Source organism: Scyliorhinus torazame, chromosome 2, assembly GCF_047496885.1.
Source record: "Scyliorhinus torazame isolate Kashiwa2021f chromosome 2, sScyTor2.1, whole genome shotgun sequence".
Classification (NCBI taxonomy): domain Eukaryota; kingdom Metazoa; phylum Chordata; class Chondrichthyes; order Carcharhiniformes; family Scyliorhinidae; genus Scyliorhinus; species Scyliorhinus torazame.
Genome location: NC_092708.1, coordinates 403,847,626 through 403,865,197, shown reverse-complemented (window position 1 = coordinate 403,865,197; position 17,572 = coordinate 403,847,626). Strand labels below are relative to the sequence as shown.

The 17,572-nt window shown below is 60.6% G+C and overlaps 1 protein-coding gene across 1 annotated transcript in view; it reads right to left on the bottom strand.

Annotated features, from left to right (window-relative positions):
* Positions 1 to 16,888, bottom strand: part of nek9 (NIMA related kinase 9) — a 125,907-nt gene extending 109,019 nt beyond the window's left edge. The window contains exons 1-3 of the mRNA XM_072494605.1: positions 16,748 to 16,888; positions 14,033 to 14,233; positions 13,308 to 13,354 (exon numbers count right to left, since the gene is read on the bottom strand). Coding sequence (XP_072350706.1) covers positions 13,308 to 13,354; positions 14,033 to 14,233; positions 16,748 to 16,871 — 372 coding nt within the window. The 5' untranslated portion in view covers positions 16,872 to 16,888. The remainder of the gene's footprint in view (positions 1 to 13,307; positions 13,355 to 14,032; positions 14,234 to 16,747) is intronic.
* Between the last annotated feature and the right edge of the window lie 684 nt (positions 16,889 to 17,572).

The window sequence follows — 17,572 nt, the reverse complement described above, 5'->3', positions numbered from 1 at the left end:
ATTTGCTGCAGCTCTTCGGGGGGGGTTTAAACTAATTTGGCAGGGGGATGGGAAACTGATTTGTAGTCCAGGAGATAGCGTTGCTGGAGTTCAGGAAGTTGAGGGTAGTGCAGTACTGCGGAAGGTACCAAGGTCACAAGAGTGGACCTGCAGGCATGAAGGTGGTTTGAAGTGCGTCTACGTAAATGCGAGGAACATCAGGAATAAGGTTGGTGAGCTTGAAGCATGGATTGGTACCTGGGACTACAATGTTGTGGCCATTACGGAGACGTGGATAGAACAGGGGCAGGAATGGTTGTTGGAGGTTCCGGGGTTTAGATGTTTCAGTAAGATTAGGGAAGGTGGTAAAAGAGGTGGAGGAGTCGCATTGTTAATCAAGGATAGTATAATGGTTGCAGAAAGGCAGTTTAAGGAAGATCTGTCTACTGAGGTAGTGTGGGCTGAAGTTAGAAATAGGAAAGGAGCGGTCACTGTTAGGAGTTTTCTATAGGCCCCCAAACAGTAACAGAGATGTGGAGGAAAAGATTGCAATGCAGATTTTGGATAGGTGCTGTCGTCACAGGGTAGTTGTCATGGGTGACTTTAACTTTCCAAATATTGATTGGAACCACTATAATTCGAATAGTTTGGAAGTTTGGATGGGGCTGTTTTTATCCAGTGTGTCAGGAGGGTTTCCTCACACAATATGTGGATAGGCCGGCAAGAGGCGGGGCCACATTGGATTTGGTACTGGGTAATGAACCGGGACAAGTGTTAGATTTGTTTGTGGGAGAGCACTTTGGAGATAGTGACCACAATTCGGTGACTTTCACTATAGCAATGGAAAGGGATAGGAACATATGGCAGGGCAAGGTTTATAACTGGGGGAAGGGTAATTACGATGCGATTAGGCAAGAATTGGGGAGCATAAGATGGAAACAGGAACTGTCAGGAATAGGCACAATTGAGGTGTGGAGCTTGTTCAAGGAGCAAATACTGCGTGTCCTTGATATGTATGTTCCTGTCAGGCAGGGAGGAAATGGTCGAGGGAGGGAACCATGGTTTACAAAAGAGGTTGAATGTCTTGTCAAGAGGAAGAAGGCGGTTTATGTAAGGATGAGAAAAGAATGTTCAGTTAGGGCACTTGAGGGATACAAGATAGCTAGGAAGGAGCTCAGAAAAGGGCTTAGGAGAGCTAGGAGGGGGCATGAGAAGTCCTTGGCGGTAGGATCAAGGAAAACCCCATGTGAGGCATAAAAGAATGACCAAGCTGAAGTTAGGGCCGGTCAAGGACAGTAGTGGGAGATATAGGAGAGGCTCTAAATGAATGCTTTTCTTCAGTGTTCACAAAGGAGCGGGGCCATGTTGTTGAGGAGGATAGTGCGATACGGCTGGTAGGCCGGAGGAGGTAGATATTCGGAAGGAAGATGTGTTAGAAATTTTGAGAAGCCCGAGGATAGATAAGTCCCCTGAGCCTGATGGAATATATCCTAGGATTCTTTGTGAGGCGAGGGATGAGATTGCAGAGCCTTTGGCTTTGATCTTTATGTCCTCACTGTCTACAGGAATAGTACCAGAAGACTGGAGAGAGGCGAATGTTGTCCCCTTGTTCAAGAAAGGGAATAGGTATAACCCTGGGAATTATAGGCCGGTTAGTCTCACTTCGGTCATAGGTAAATTATTGGAAAGGGTCCTGAGGGATAGGATTTATGCTCATTTGGAAAGATACAGCTTAATCCAGGATAGTCAGCACGGATTTGTGAGGGGTAAGTCTTGCCTCACAAGTTTGATTGTATTCTTTGAGGAGGTAACTAAGTACATAGATGAAGGTAGAGCAGTTGATGTCGTATACATGGATTTTAGTAAGACGTTTGATAAGGTGCCCCATGGTCGGCTCATGCAAAAAGTAAGGAGGCATGGCAGAGAGGGAAATTTGGCCGATTGGATCAGTAATTGGCTATCACATAGAAGACAGAGGGTGGTGGTGGGTGGTAAATTTTCATCCTGGACCCCAGTCACCAGCGGTGTACCACAGGGACCAGTGCTGGGTCCTCTGCTATTTGTGATTTTTATCAATGACTTGGAGGAGGGGGCTGAAGGGTGGGTGGGTCAGTAAATTTGCTGATGACACCAAGATTGGTGGAGTAGTGGATGAGGTGGAGGGTTGTTGTAGGCTGCAAAGAGACATTGATAGGATGCAGAGCTGGGCTGGAAAATGGCAGATGGAATTTAACCCTGATAAGTGCGAGGTGATTCATTTTGGTTGGACAAATTTGAATGCGGATTACAGGGTCAACGGCAAGGTTCTGAAGGATGTGGCGGAGGAGAGAGATCTCGGAGTTCATATCCATAGATCTCTGAAGGTTGCCACTCAAGTGGATAGAGCCGTGAAGAAGGCCTATAGTGTGTTAGCGTTTATTAACGGGGGGGATTGAGTTTAAGAGCCGTGAGGTTATGCTGCAACTATACAAGACCTGGGTTAGACCACATTTGGAGTATTGTGTGCAGTTCTGGTCACCTCATTATAGGAAGGATGTGGAAGCATTGGAAAGGGTGCAAAGGAGATTTACCAGGATGCTGCCTGGATTGGTGGGTGGGTCTTATGAGGAAAGGTTGAGGGAACTAGGGGCTTTTCTCATTGGAGCGAAGGAGGCTGAGAGGTGATTTAATTGAGGTGTATAGGATGAAGAGAGGGACAGATAGAGTGGACGTTCAACGACTCTGTCCTCGGGTGGATGTAGCTGTTACAAGGGGGCATAACTATAAGGTTCATGGTGGAAGATATCGGGGGGATGTCCGAGGTAGGTTCTTTACTCAGAGAGTGGTTGGGGCGTGGAACGCACTCCCAGCTATGGTAGTGGATTCGGACACTTTAGGAACTTTCAAGCGGTTATTGGAGAGGCATGTGGAGTGCACTAGAATGATTGGGAGTAGGTTGATTTGATCTTAGTTTCAGACCAGTTCGGCACAACATCGTGGGGCCGAAGGGCCTGTACTGTGCTGTACAGATCTATGTTCTATGTTCACCCTCTGAGCTTTCCTCAAATCCCCCCTCAACCTCCCACCCCTCACTTTTAACTTGTGTCCCCCTCGTAACCGACCCTTCAACTAAGGGGAACAGCTGCTCCCTATCCACCCTGTCCATGCCCCTCAGAATCTTGTCCACCTCGATCAGGTCGCCCCTCAGTCTTCTCTGCTCCAGCGCAACAACACAAGCTTATCCAACCTCTCTTCATAACGTAAATGTTCCATCCCAGGCAACATCCTGGTGAATCTCCTCTGCACCCCCTCCAGTGCAATCACATCCTCCCTATAATGTGGTGACCAGAACTGCCCACAGTATCCAGCTGTGGCCTCACCAAAGTTCTCTACAACTCCAACACGACCTCCCTGCTTTTGACACCATATCAGCCGTCTGTCATCACCCTCTGTATCCGACAGTTAAGCCAATTTTGAATCCACCTTATCAAGTTACTCTATTTCCCATGTGCATTTGCCTTCTTTACAAGTCTCCAAGTGGGACCTTGACAAAGGCTTTGCTGAAATCATACTACCCTCATCTACACACCTGGTCACCTCCGCAAAAAATTCAATAAAATTTGTTCTGCATGACCTCCCTGTGACAGAGCCATGCTGACTATTCCTGATCAAACCTTGCCTCTCAAAGTGGAGATAGATTCTCTGCTTCAGAATTTTCTCCATTAGTTTCCCTACTACTGACGTGAGACTCACTGGCCTGTAATTCCCTGGCTTATCCCTACAACCTTTCTTAAATAGTGGGACCACATTCACGGTTCTCCAGTCCTCTGGCACCTCCTCCGAGGCCAGAAAGGAATTTTAAAAATTTGAGTCAGAGCCCCGGCAATCTCCTCCCTCGCCTCCCACAGCATCCTGGGACACAATTCATCCGGTCCTGGAGATTTGTCCACTTTTAAGCCAGCCAATCCCTCCAATACCTTGTCACGCCCTACGACAATTTGCTTAAGAACCTCACAGTCTCTCTCCCCGAGTTCCATATCATTCTCTTGGATGTGACAGATATGAAGTATTTGTTCAACACCTTGCTGATGTTCTCGGCGCCACCCACAGATTTCCCCCTTGGTCCCTAATGGGCCCCACTGTTTCCCTGGATATCCTCTTCCCATTGATGTACTGACAGAATCTCTGGGGAATTTCCCTACTTTTACCAGCCAGAACTTTCTCATATCCCCTCTTTGCTCTAACTGCTTTCTTAAGCTCCATCCTGCACTTTCTGGACTCCACTAATGCCCCCGCTCCGTGTGTCCCAGTCCCGCTCTGTGTGCCCCAGTCCCGCTCCGTGTGCCCCAGTCCCGCTCCGTGTGCCCCAGTCCCTCTCCGTGTGCCCCAGTCCCGCTCCGTGTGCCCCAGTCCCGCTCCGTGTGCCCCAGTCCCGCTCCGTGTGCCCCAGTCCCACTCCGTGTGTCCCAGTCCCGCCCCACTCCGTGTGGCCCAGTCCCGCTCTGTGTGCCCCAGTCCCGCCCATGCTCCGTGTGGCCCAGTCCCGCTCCGTGTGCCCGAGTCCCGCCCTGCTCTGTGTGCCCCAGTCCCGCCCCCGCTCCGTGTGCCCCGCCCCTGCTCCGTGTACCCCTGTCCCGCTCCCGCTCCGTGTGTCCCAGTCCTGCCCCCGCTCCGTGTGCCCCAGTCCCGCCCCCGCTCCGTGTGCCCCAGTCCCGCCCCTGCTCCTTGTGTCCCAGTCCCGCTCCGTGTGCCCCAGTCCCGCCCCTGCTCCGTGTGCCCCAGTCCCCCTCCGTGTGTCCCAGTCCCGTTCCGTGAGCCCCAGTCCCGCTACGTGTGCCCCAGTCCCGCCCCGTGTGCCCCAGTCCCGCCCCGTGTGCCCCAGTCCCGCCACGTGTGCCCCAGTCCCGCCCTGCTCCGTGTGCCCCAGTCCCGCTCCGTGCGCGCCAGTCCCGCCCCGTATGTCCCAGTCCCGCCCCGTATGTCCCAGTCCCGCCCCGTGTGCCCCAGTCCCGCCCCCGCTCCGTGTGTCCCAGTCCCGCTCCGTGTGTCCCAGTCCCGCTCCGTGTGTCCCAGTCCCGCTCCGTGTGTCCCAGTCCCGCTCCGTGTGCCCCAGTCCCGCTCCGTGTGCCCCAGTCCCGCTCCGTGTGCCCCAGTCTCGCTCCGTGTGCCCTAGTCCCGCCCCCGCACCGTGTGCCCCAGTCCCGCCCCGCTCCGTGTGTCCCAGTCCCGCTCCGTGTGTCCCAGTCCCGCTCCGTGTGTCCCAGTCCCGCTCCGTGTGTCCCAGTCCCGCTCCGTGTGTCCCAGTCCCGCTCCGTGTGTCCCAGTCCCGCTCCGTGTGTCCCAGTCACGCCCCGTGTGCCCCAGTCCCGCCCCCACTCCGTGTGTCCCAGTCCCGCTCCGTGTGTACCAGTCCCGCTCCGTGTGTCCCAGTCCCGCTCCGTGTGTCCCAGTCCCGCTCCGTGTGTCCCAGTCCCGCTCCGTGTGCCCCAGTCCCGCTCCGTGTGCCCCAGTCCCGCTCCGTGTGCCCCAGTCCCGCACCGTGTGCCCCAGTCCCACCCCCGCACCGTGCGCCCCAGTCCCGCTCCGTGTGTCCCAGTCCCGCTGCGCGTGCCCCAGTCCCACCCCCGCACCGTGTGCCCCAGTCCCGCTCCGTGTGTCCCAGTCCCGCTCCGCGTGTCCCAGTCCCACCCCCGCTCCGTGTGCCCCAGTCCCGCCCCCGCTCCTTGTGTCCCAGTCCCGCTCCGTGTGCCCCAGTCCCGCCCCCGCTCCTTGTGTCCCAGTCCCGCTCCGTGTGCCCCAGTCCCGCCCCTGCTCCGTGTGCCCCAGTCCCCCTCCGTGTCCCAGTCCCGTTCCGTGAGCCCCAGTCCCGCTCCGTGTGTCCCAGTCCCGCTCCGTGTGTCCCAGTCCCGCTCCGCGTGTCCCAGTCCCACCCCCGCTCCGTGTGCCCCAGTCCCGCCCCCGCTCCTTGTGTCCCAGTCCCGCTCCGTGTGCCCCAGTCCCGCCCCCGCTCCTTGTGTCCCAGTCCCGCCCCGTATGTCCCAGTCCCGCCCCGTGTGTCCCAGTCCCTCCCCGTGTGCCCCAGTCCCTCCCAGTGTGCCCCAGTCCCGCCCCGTGTGCCCCAGTCCCGCCCCTGCTCCGTGTGTCCCAGTCCCGCTCCGTGTGTCCCAGTCCCGCTCCGTGTGTCCCAGTCCCGCTCCGTGAGCCCCAGTCCCGCTCCGTGTGCCCCAGTCCCGCTCCGTGTGACCCAGTCCCGCTCCGTGTGACCCAGTCCCGCTCCGTGTGCCCCAGTCCCGCCCCCGCACCGTGTGCCCCAGTCCCGCACCGCTCCGTGTGTCCCAGTCCTGCTCCGTGTGTCCCAGTCCCGCTCCGTGTGTCCCAGTCCCGCTCCGTGTGTCCCAGTCCCGCCCCGTGTGTCCCAGTCCCTCCCCGTGTGCCCCAGTCCCGCCCCCGCTCCTTGTGTCCCAGTCCCGCCCCGTATGTCCCAGTCCCGCCCCGTGTGTCCCAGTCCCTCCCCGTGTGCCCCAGTCCCTCCCGGTGTGCCCCAGTCCCGCCCCGTGTGCCCCAGTCCCGCCCCTGCTCCGTGTGTCCCAGTCCCGCTCCGTGTGTCCCAGTCCCGCTCCGTGTGTCCCAGTCCCGCTCCGTGAGCCCCAGTCCCGCTCCGTGTGCCCCAGTCCCGCTCCGTGTGACCCAGTCCCGCTCCGTGTGACCCAGTCCCGCTCCGTGTGCCCCAGTCCCGCCCCCGCACCGTGTGCCCCAGTCCCGCACCGCTCCGTGTGTCCCAGTCCTGCTCCGTGTGTCCCAGTCCCGCTCCGTGTGTCCCAGTCCCGCTCCGTGTGTCCCAGTCCCGCTCCGTGTGTCCCAGTCCCGCTCCGTGTGTCCCAGTCCCGCCCCGTGTGCCCCAGTCCCGCCCCCGCTCCGTGTGCCCCAGTCCCGCTCCGTGTGCCCCAGTCCCGCTCCGTGTGTCCCAGTCCCGCTCCGTGTGTCCCAGTCCCGCTCCGTGTGTCCCAGTCCCGCTCCGTGTGTCCCAGTCCCGCTCCGTGTGCCCCAGTCCCGCTCCGTGTGCCCCAGTCCCGCTCCGTGAGCCCCAGTCCCGCTCCGTGTGCCCTAGTCCCGCCCCCGCACCGTGTGCCCCAGTCCCGCCCCGTGTGCCCCAGTCCCGCTCCGTGTGTCCCAGTCCCGCTCCGTGTGTCCCAGTCCCGCTCCGTGTGTCCCAGTCCCGCTCCGTGTGTCCCAGTCCCGCTCCGTGTGTCCCAGTCCCGCTCCGTGTGGCCCAGTCCCGCTCCGTGTGTCCCAGTCCCGCTCCGTGTGTCCCAGTCCCGCTCCGTGTGTCCCAGTCCCGCTCCGTGTGCCCCAGTCACGCTCCGTGTGCCCCAGTCACGCTCCGTGTGCCCCAGTCACGCTCCGTGTGCTCCAGTCACGCTCCGTGTGCCCCAGTCCCGCTCCGTGTGCCCCAGTCTCGCTCCGTGTGCCCTAGTCCCGCCCCCGCACCGTGTGCCCCAGTCCCGCCCCGCTCCGTGTGTCCCAGTCCCGCTCCGTGTGTCCCAGTCCCGCTCCGTGTGTCCCAGTCCCGCTCCGTGTGTCCCAGTCCCGTTCCGTGTGTCCCAGTCCCGCTCCGTGTGTCCCAGTCACGCCCCGTGTGTCCCAGTCCCGCCCCGTGTGCCCCAGTCCCGCCCCCACTCCGTGTGTCCCAGTCCCGCTCCGTGTGTACCAGTCCCGCTCCGTGTGTCCCAGTCCCGCTCCGTGTGTCCCAGTCCCGCTCCGTGTGTCCCAGTCCCGCTCCGTGTGCCCCAGTCCCGCTCCGTGTGCCCCAGTCCCGCTCCGTGTGCCCCAGTCCCGCACCGTGTGCCCCAGTCCCACCCCCGCACCGTGCGCCCCAGTCCCGCTCCGTGTGTCCCAGTCCCGCTCCGCGTGCCCCAGTCCCACCCCCGCTCCGTGTGCCCCAGTCCCGCTCCGTGTGTCCCAGTCCCGCTCCGCGTGTCCCAGTCCCACCCCCGCTCCGTGTGCCCCAGTCCCGCCCCCGCTCCTTGTGTCCCAGTCCCGCTCCGTGTGCCCCAGTCCCGCCCCCGCTCCTTGTGTCCCAGTCCCGCTCCGTGTGCCCCAGTCCCGCCCCTGCTCGTGTGCCCCAGTCCCCCTCCGTGTCCCAGTCCCGTTCCGTGAGCCCCAGTCCCGCTACGTGTGCCCCAGTCCCGCCCCGTGTGCCCCAGTCCCGCCCCGTGTGCCCCAGTCCCGCCCCGTGTGCCCCAGTCCCGCCCCGTGTGCCCCAGTCCCGCCCCGTGTGCCCCAGTCCGGCCCCGTGTGCCCCAGTCCGGCCCCGTGTGCCCCAGTCCCGCCCTGCTCCGTGTGCCCCAGTCCCGCCCCGTATGTCCCAGTCCCGCCCCGTATGTCCCAGTCCCGCCCCGTATGTCCCAGTCCCGCCCCGTGTGCCCCAGTCCCGCCCCCGCTCCGTGTGTACCAGTCCCGCTCCGTGTGTCCCAGTCCCGCCCTGCTCCGTGTGCCCCAGTCCCGCCCCGTATGTCCCAGTCCCGCCCCGTATGTCCCAGTCCCTCCCCGTGTGCCCCAGTCCCGCCCCTGCTCCGTGTGTCCCAGTCCCGCTCCGTGTGTCCCAGTCCCGCTCCGTGTGTCCCAGTCCCGCTCCGTGAGCCCCAGTCCCGCTCCGTGTGCCCCAGTCCCGCTCCGTGTGACCCAGTCCCGCTCCGTGTGACCCAGTCCCGCTCCGTGTGCCCCAGTCCCGCCCCCGCACCGTGTGCCCCAGTCCCGCACCGCTCCGTGTGTCCCAGTCCTGCTCCGTGTGTCCCAGTCCCGCTCCGTGTGTCCCAGTCCCGCTCCGTGTGTCCCAGTCCCGCTCCGTGTGTCCCAGTCCCGCTCCGTGTGTCCCAGTCCCGCCCCGTGTGCCCCAGTCCCGCCCCCGCTCCGTGTGCCCCAGTCCCACTCCGTGTGCCCCAGTCCCGCTCCGTGTGTCCCAGTCCCGCTCCGTGTGTCCCAGTCCCGCTCCGTGTGTCCCAGTCCCGCTCCGTGTGTCCCAGTCCCGCTCCGTGTGTCCCAGTCCCGCTCCGTGTGTCCCAGTCCCGCTCCGCGTGCCCCAGTCCCGCTCCGCGTGCCCCAGTCCCGCTCCGCGTGCCCCAGTCCCGCTCCGTGTGCCCCAGTCCCGCTCCGTGAGCCCCAGTCCCGCTCCGTGTGCCCTAGTCCCGCCCCCGCACCGTGTGCCCCAGTCCCGCCCCGTGTGCCCCAGTCCCGCTCCGTGTGTCCCAGTCCCGCTCCGTGTGTCCCAGTCCCGCTCCGTGTGTCCCAGTCCCGCTCCGTGTGTCCCAGTCCCGCTCCGTGTGTCCCAGTCCCGCTCCGTGTGCCCCAGTCACGCTCCGTGTGCCCCAGTCACGCTCCGTGTGCCCCAGTCACGCTCCGTGTGCTCCAGTCACGCTCCGTGTGCCCCAGTCACGCTCCGTGTGCCCCAGTCACGCTCCGTGTGCCCCAGTCACGCTCCGTGTGCCCCAGTCCCGCTCCGTGTGCCCCAGTCCCGCTCCGTGTGACCCAGTCCCGATCCGTGTGCCCTAGTCCCGCCCCCGCACCGTGTGCCCCAGTCCCGCCCCGCTCCGTGTGTCCCAGTCCTGCTCCGTGTGTCCCAGTCCCGCTCCGTGTGTCCCAGTCCCGCTCCGTGTGTCCCAGTCCAGCTCCGTGTCCCAGTCCCGCTCCGTGTCCCAGTCCCGCCCCGTGTGTCCCAGTCCCGCCCCCGCTCCGTGTGCCCCAGTCCCGCTCCGTGTGCCCCAGTCCCGCTCCGTGTGCCCCAGTCCCGCTCCGTGTGTCCCAGTCCCGCTCCGTGTGTCCCAGTCCCGCTCCGTGTGTCCCAGTCCCGCTCCGTGTGTCCCAGTCCCGCTCCGTGTGCCCCAGTCCCGCCCCCGCTCCGTGTGTCCCAGTCCCGCTCCGTGTGCCCCAGTCCCGCTCCGTGTGCCCCAGTCCCGCTCCGTGTGTCCCAGTCCCGCTCCGTGTGTCCCAGTCCCGCTCCGTGTGTCCCAGTCCCGCTCCGTGTGTCCCAGTCCCGCTCCGTGTGTCCCAGTCCCGCTCCGTGTGTCCCAGTCCCGCTCCGTGTGTCCCAGTCCCGCTCCGTGTACCCCAGTCCCGCTCCGTGTGCCCCAGTCCCGCTCCGTGAGCCCCAGTCCCGCTCCGTGTGCCCTAGTCCCGCCCCCGCACCGTGTGCCCCAGTCCCGCCCCGTGTGCCCCAGTCCCGCTCCTTGTGTCCCAGTCCCGCTCCTTGTGTCCCAGTCCCGCTCCGTGTGTCCCAGTCCCGCTCCGTGTGTCCCAGTCCCGCTCCGTGTGTCCCAGTCCCGCTCCGTGTGTCCCAGTCCCGCTCCGTGTGTCCCAGTCACGCTCCGTGTGCCCCAGTCACGCTCCGTGTGCCCCAGTCACGCTCCGTGTGCCCCAGTCACGCTCCGTGTGCCCCAGTCCCGCTCCGTGTGCCCCAGTCCCGCTCCGTGTGCCCCAGTCCCGCTCCGTGTGCCCCAGTCCCGCTCCGTGTGCCCCAGTCCCGCTCCGTGTGCCCCAGTCCCGCTCCGTGTGCCCCAGTCCCGCTCAGTGTGCCCCAGTCCCGCTCAGTGTGCCCCAGTCCCGCTCCGTGTGCCCCAGTCCCGCTCCGTGTGCCCCAGTCCCGCACCGTATGTCCCAGTCCCGCCCCGTGTGCCCCAGTCCCGCCCCCGCTCCGTGTGTACCAGTCCCGCTCCGTGTGTCCCAGTCCCGCCCTGCTCCGTGTGCCCCAGTCCTGCCCCGTATGTCCCAGTCCCGCCCCGTATGTCCCAGTCCCGCTCCGTGTGCCCCAGTCCCGCCCCGTGTGCCCCAGTCCCGCCCCGTGTGCCCCAGTCCCGCCCCGTGTGCCCCAGTCCCGCCCCGTGTGCCCCAGTCCCGCCCCGTGTGCCCCAGTCCCGCCCCTGCTCCGTGTGTCCCAGTCCCGCTCCGTGTGTCCCAGTCCCGCTCCGTGTGTCCCAGTCCCGCTCCGTGTGCCCCAGTCCCGCTCCGTGTGCCCCAGTCCCGCTCCGTGTGCCCCAGTCCCGCTCCGTGTGCCCCAGTCCCGCTCCGTGTGCCCCAGTCCCGCACCGTGTGCCCCAGTCCCGCTCCGTGTGCCCCAGTCCCGCTCCGTGTGCCCCAGTCCCGCACCATGTGCCCCAGTCCCGCCCCGCTCCGTGTGTCCCAGTCCCGCTCCGTGTGCCCCAGTCCCGCTCCGTGTGACCCAGTCCCGCTCCGTGTGACCCAGTCCCGCTCCGTGTGCCCTAGTCCCGCTCCGTGTGCCCCAGTCCCGCTCCGTGTGCCCCAGTCCCGCTCCGTGTGCCCCAGTCCCGCTCCGTGTGCCCCAGTCCCGCACCATGTGCCCCAGTCCCGCTCCGTGTGCCCCAGTCCCGCACCATGTGCCCCAGTCCCGCCCCCGCTCCGTGTGTCCCAGTCACGCTCCGTGTGCCCCAGTCACGCTCCGTGTGCCCCAGTCACGCTCCGTGTGCCCCAGTCACGCTCCGTGTGCCCCAGTCCCGCTCCGTGTGCCCCAGTCCCGCTCCGTGTGCCCCAGTCCCGCTCCGTGTGCCCCAGTCCCGCTCCGTGTGCCCCAGTCCCGCTCCGTGTGCCCCAGTCCCGCTCCGTGTGCCCCAGTCCCGCTCCGTGTGCCCCAGTCCCGCTCCGTGTGCCCCAGTCCCGCTCCGTGTGCCCCAGTCCCGCTCCGTGTGCCCCAGTCCCGCTCCGTGTGCCCCAGTCCCGCTCCGTGTGCCCCAGTCCCGCTCCGTGTGCCCCAGTCCCGCTCCGTGTGCCCCAGTCCCGCTCCGTGTGTCCCAGTCCCGCTCCGTGTGTCCCAGTCCCGCTCCGTGTGTCCCAGTCCCGCTCCGTGTGTCCTAGTCCCGCTCCGTGTCCCCCAGTCCCGATCCGTGTCCCCCAGTCCCGCCCCCGCACCGTGTGCCCCAGTCCCGCTCCGTGTGTCCCAGTCCCGCTCCGTGTGTCCCAGTCCCGCTCCGTGTGTCCCAGTCCCGCTCCTTGTGCCCCAGTCCCGCTCCTTGTGCCCCAGTCCCGCTCCTTGTGCCCCAGTCCCGCTCCTTGTGCCCCAGTCCCGCTCCTTGTGCCCCAGTCCCGCTCCGTGTGTCCCAGTCCCGCTCCGTGTACCCCAGTCCCGCCCCCGCAACGTGTGCCCCAGTCCCGCCCCCCGCTCCGTGTGTCCCAGTCCCGCTCCGTGTGTCCCAGTCCCGCTCCGTGTGTCCTAGTCCCGCTCCGTGTGTCCCAGTCCCGCTCCGTGTGTCCCAGTCCCGCTCCGTGTGTCCCAGTCCCGCTCCGTGTGTCCCAGTCCCGCTCCGTGTGTCCCAGTCCCGCTCCGTGTGTCCCAGTCCCGCTCCGTGTGCCCCAGTCCCGCTCCTTGTGCCCCAGTCCCGCTCCTTGTGCCCCAGTCCCGCTCCGTGTACCCCAGTCCCGCCCCCGCACCGTGTGCCCCAGTCCCGCTCTGTGTGCCCCAGTCCCGCCCCCGCTCCGTGTGGCCCAGTCCCGCTCCGTGTGGCCCAGTCCCGCCCCCGCAACGTGTGCCCCAGTCCCGCCCCCGCTCCGTGTGCCACAGTTTCACGCCGTGCATCTTGCTTACTGCAGTACTGCTCACATTTGGCAGTTTTGCCCTATTCTCCTCTTTCCTTGCAAACCTTCCTCATCTCTTTTAATTCCCCAACCATCCTCCACTTGCTCCTTCCAATTTGCTGCCCGTAGCCCCCCACACAGGCTGGATTCTCCGATTTTCGGGCTATACCCTGACGGCGACGTGGGAACGGTGCCGTTTCACACCCGGAAATTCAACGCATGCCGGCCACCGATCGGGGGGCGAGCTGGATGGCAGCGTAGAGCACCCGGCTCTAGCTGCCGATCCGCCGGAGAATTGCCGGGTCTGTAGCTGCTCTTGCGCCCGGTGGTGGGCTACAATATGGTGCCGGCTGCTCGCGGACCCGGCCTGCCAAATAATGCCCCATCTTTGGCCGGTTCGCGAGCCCCGGACCTCCCCCCAGCAGTGCCCTCAGCCCCTCACAAAGTCCCCCCTGCCTGCGGATCGGCCCTCCCCCGACTGTGGCGGCGCTGGACTGAGTCCGCAGCCGCCATGCCGAGTTCCCGACGGGTGAGACCATGAGAGACCCACGCCATCGGGAATTCAGCCAATCGGGGGCGGAGTATCGGGGGTGGGCCTCAGGCAACGTCCGGAGGCCGTCGATATGGCGCACGCCGTAATCCTAGAGTGCGCTGCCTCGGAGGGGGTGGAGCATCGCCAAATGCGATTTCGGTGAGCCGAGAATCCCACCCCAGGTCTTTCCCCTCCACCTGGTATTTGAGGTGGGAGGCCCTGGATTTTGAGCACTCACGTGTTCTGGGTACAGGTAATTCTCCTCCGAGTCGAGCCCCAGGCGCCCTGCAACCAACAAACAAGATTGAGACACGAGCAGGGCAATGGCTCCCGCTTACCTCAGGAAATGCAAGTGGAGCCACATTACAATATCAGCTCAAAGTCGCTGACAAACGTTAACGGAATGTTCGACTTGGTCTCCGGGACTGCAGGGCACGAGGAGGAAGTTTTGCTGCAGTGATATTAAAGTGGGTCTCAGACCCTCTCTGGAGGAACTATGTTCAATTCTGGCCACCATGATCTCAGGAAAAATATACTGGCCCCAGAGGAATGCAGCACAGATTCTCCAGAACGATACCGAGGTTAGATAGACGCAAAAAGTCTTGTAGTAGCCAGAATATAGATAATTAAGATGCGATGTAGGGATCCAGGGAGAATCTGCTCCTCTGGGAGGAAACAGTCCAAAACAAGGGAAAACTTTAAATGTGAGCCTGGTGATTGGGGAAGCTCATTTACACACAAAGGGAGTGGAAATGTGGAACTCTCTCCCTCAAAATGTGGATGTAGGGGGTCAATTAAAGATTTCAACAATTTCACACAAACATCGGTCACAAGCTACTTCCGTGAGTGAAGGCTCAATGACAACTTCCTTCTTCTGGTCTTCCGAATATCAAACACACAATCGCCGCCTCTCCCCCAGCGTGCACAGCTTGACAATAATATCCCCCAATTGGAAATACTTACCGTGTTCTCCACAACCCCACGAGAATACCTCTTTGTTACGTGTTAGTGCGACCACGTGATTATCACCACAGGAAACTTGCTCAACAGGGTAATCGAGCGAGAACTCCACCAGTACCGGCTCCAGCACCTCCTGCCCATACTGACCATCACACCCAATACAACCGTCGTAATCCGTGCCAAATGCATAGAGGTGGCCCTCATCTAGAGAGAAAACATAACCGGGGACAGAGCAGTCACCACACAATTCACTACGGAATTAATCTCCCTCTACACTGTCCCATCAAACATTCCGAGGACAGGTACAGCACGGGGTTAGATACAAGAGTAAAACTCCCTCTACAGTGTCCCCATCAAACACTCTCAGGACAGGTACAGCACGGGGTTAGATACAGAGTAAAGCTCCCTCGACACTGTCCCCATCAAACACTCCCAGGACAGGTACAGCACGGGGTTAGATACAGAGTAAAGGTATCTCTACACTGTCCCCATCAAACACTCCCAGGACAGGTACAACACGGGGTTAGATACAGAGTAATGCTTCCTCTACACTGTCCCCATCAAACACTCCTAGGACAGGTACAGCACGGGGTTAGATACAGAGTAAAACTCCCTCTACACTGTCCCCATCAAACACTCCCAGGACAGGTACAGCACGGGGTTAGATACAGAGTAATGCTTCCTCTACACTGTCCCCATCAAACACTCCCAGGACAGGTACAGCACGGGGTTAGATACAGAGTAATGCTTCCTCTACACTGTCCCCATCAAACACTCCTAGGACAGGTACAGCACGGGGTTAGATACAGAGTAAAGCTCTCTCTACACTGTCCCCATCAAACACTCCCAGGACAGGTACAGCACGGGGTTAGATACAGAGTAAAGCTCCCTCTACACTGTCCCCATCAAACACTCCTAGGACAGGTACAGCACGGGGTTAGATACAGAGTAAAGCTCTCTCTACACTGTCCCCATCAAACACTCCTAGGACAGGTACAGCACGGGGTTAGATACAGAGTAATGCTCCCTCCAAGAAATGGCTGATGAAATTCAAAGTGGGCAAGTGCGAGGTCTTGCACTTTGGAAAAAAGAATAGAGGCATGGACTATTTTCTAAACGGTGACAAAATTCATAATGCTGAAGTGCAAAGGGACTTGGGAGTCCGTGTCCAGGATTCTCTAAAGGTAAACTCGCAGATTGAGTCCGTAATTAAGAAAGCAAATGCAATGTTGTCATTCATCTCAAGAGGCTTGGAATATAAAAGCAGGGATGTACTTCTGAAGCTTTATAAAGCATTAGTTAGGCCCCATTTAGAATACTGTGAGCAATTTTGGGCCCCACACCTCAGGAAGGACATACTGGCACTGGAGCGGGTCCAGCGGAGATTCACACGGATGATCCCAGGAATGGTAGGCCTAACATACGATGAACGTCTGAGGATCCTGGGATTATATTCATTGGAGTTTAGGAGGTTGAGGGGAGATCTAATAGAAACTTACAAGATAATGAATGGCTTAGATAGGGTGGACGTAGGGAAGTTGATCCATTAGCAGGGGAGACGAGGACCCGGGGGCACAGCCTTAGAATAAAAGGGAGTCACTTTAGAATAGAGATGAGGAGAAATTTCTTCAGCCAGAGAGTGGTGGGTCTGTGGAATTCATTGTCACAGAGGGCGGTGGAGGCCGGGACATTGAGTGTCTTTAAGACAGATACAGCACGGGGTTAGATACAGAGTAAAGCTCCCTCTACACTGTCCCCATCAAACACACCCAGGACAGGTACAGCACGGGGTTAGATACAGAGTTATGCTCCCTCTACACTGTCCCCATCAAACACTCCCAGGACAGGTACAGCATGAGGTTAGATACTGAGTAAAGCTCCCTCTACACTGTCGCCATCAAACACTCCCAGGACAGGTACAGCACGAGGTTAGATACTGAGTAAAGCTCCCTCTACACTGTCGCCATCAAACACTCCCAGGACAGGTACAGCACGGGGTTAGATACTGAGTAAAGCTCCCTCTACACTGTCGCCATCAAACACTCCCAGGACAGGTACAGCACGGGGTTAGATACAGAGTAAAGCTCCCTCTACACTGTCGCCATCAAACACTCCCAGGACAGGTACAGCACGGGGTTAGATACAGAGTAAAGCTCTCTCTCCACTGTCCCCATTAAACACTCCCAGGACAGGTACAGCACGGGGTTAGATACAGAGTAAAGCTCTCTCTCCACTGTCCCCATCAAACACTCCCAGGACAGGTAAAGCTCCATCTACACTGGTAACACACATGAAGGACTATGTTTAATATGGATGATTGTGCTGTGTTGGGTTATGTTACGTGAGGCAGTGGCGCAGTGATATTGTCGCTGGATAGTAATCCAGAGACCCAGGGCAACGCCCTGGGAACCCGGTTCAAATCCCAGCAGGGCAGGTGGTGAAATTTAAATAAAATGAAAGATCTGGAATTAAAAAGTCTAATGATGATCTTGAAGCCAATGCCAATTGTCGTAAAAACCTACCTGGTTCACTTTAGGGAAGGAAATCTGCCGTCCTTACCCGGTCTGGCCTACACGTGACGACAGACCCACAGCAATGTGGTTGACGCTTAAATGCCCTCGGGGATGGGCAATAAATGCCCAGCGACGCCCACATCCCAAGAAGAAATGTTTACGGTGAGACTGTGCTGAGGAGTGTCTGATCCTGCTGCACTCTTACCGGTAATGCAGGTGGTAAACTCATCGCCACAGGCAGCCTGCTCGATTGCCTTCCCTTGCAGCTTCTCCAACCACTTGGGCTGACGATAAGAAGCTCGATCACCGTGACCCAATTGTCCAACCATCTTCGTCCCGCCCTGGACATTCTGTGCAAACAAAAGGAAAGACTTGGTTTTCCGTCGGGCCTTTACCACAGCAGGATATCACAAAGCATTTCACAAACAATCACGGCATCATAAATCCCTGTTACCCTCATGTCGAACGTGCAGGAGGAAAATGTGCAGAGAAGATGCTGCAGACAGCAATGAACTAACTCACCAGATAACCGGTTGGTGATTTTTCTTGACGGAAAGGTATCGACCTGCAGATTGCGAAAATTCCCACATTCTCTTAACTAATGCCAGGGGATGATTTACATCCAACTTAGATAACAGGACTTCATTTTAATACAGGCTCGCAGAACCAACAGTGCAGCACTCCCTCAGTACTGACCCTCTGACAGTGCAGCACTCCCTCAGTACTGACCCTCTGACAGTGCGGCACTCCCTCAGTACTGACCCTCTGACAGTGCAGCACTCCCTCAGTACTGACCCTCTGACAGTGCAGCACTCCCTCAGTACTGACCCTCTGACAGTGCAGCACTCCCTCAGTACTGACCCTCTGACAGTGCGGCACTCCCTCAGTACTGACCCCCTGACAGTGCAGCACTCCCTCAGTACTGACCCCCTGACAGTGCAGCACTCCCTCAGTACTGACCCTCTGACAGTGCGGCACTCCCTCAGTACTGACCCCCTGACAGTGCAGCACTCCCTCAGTACTGACCCCC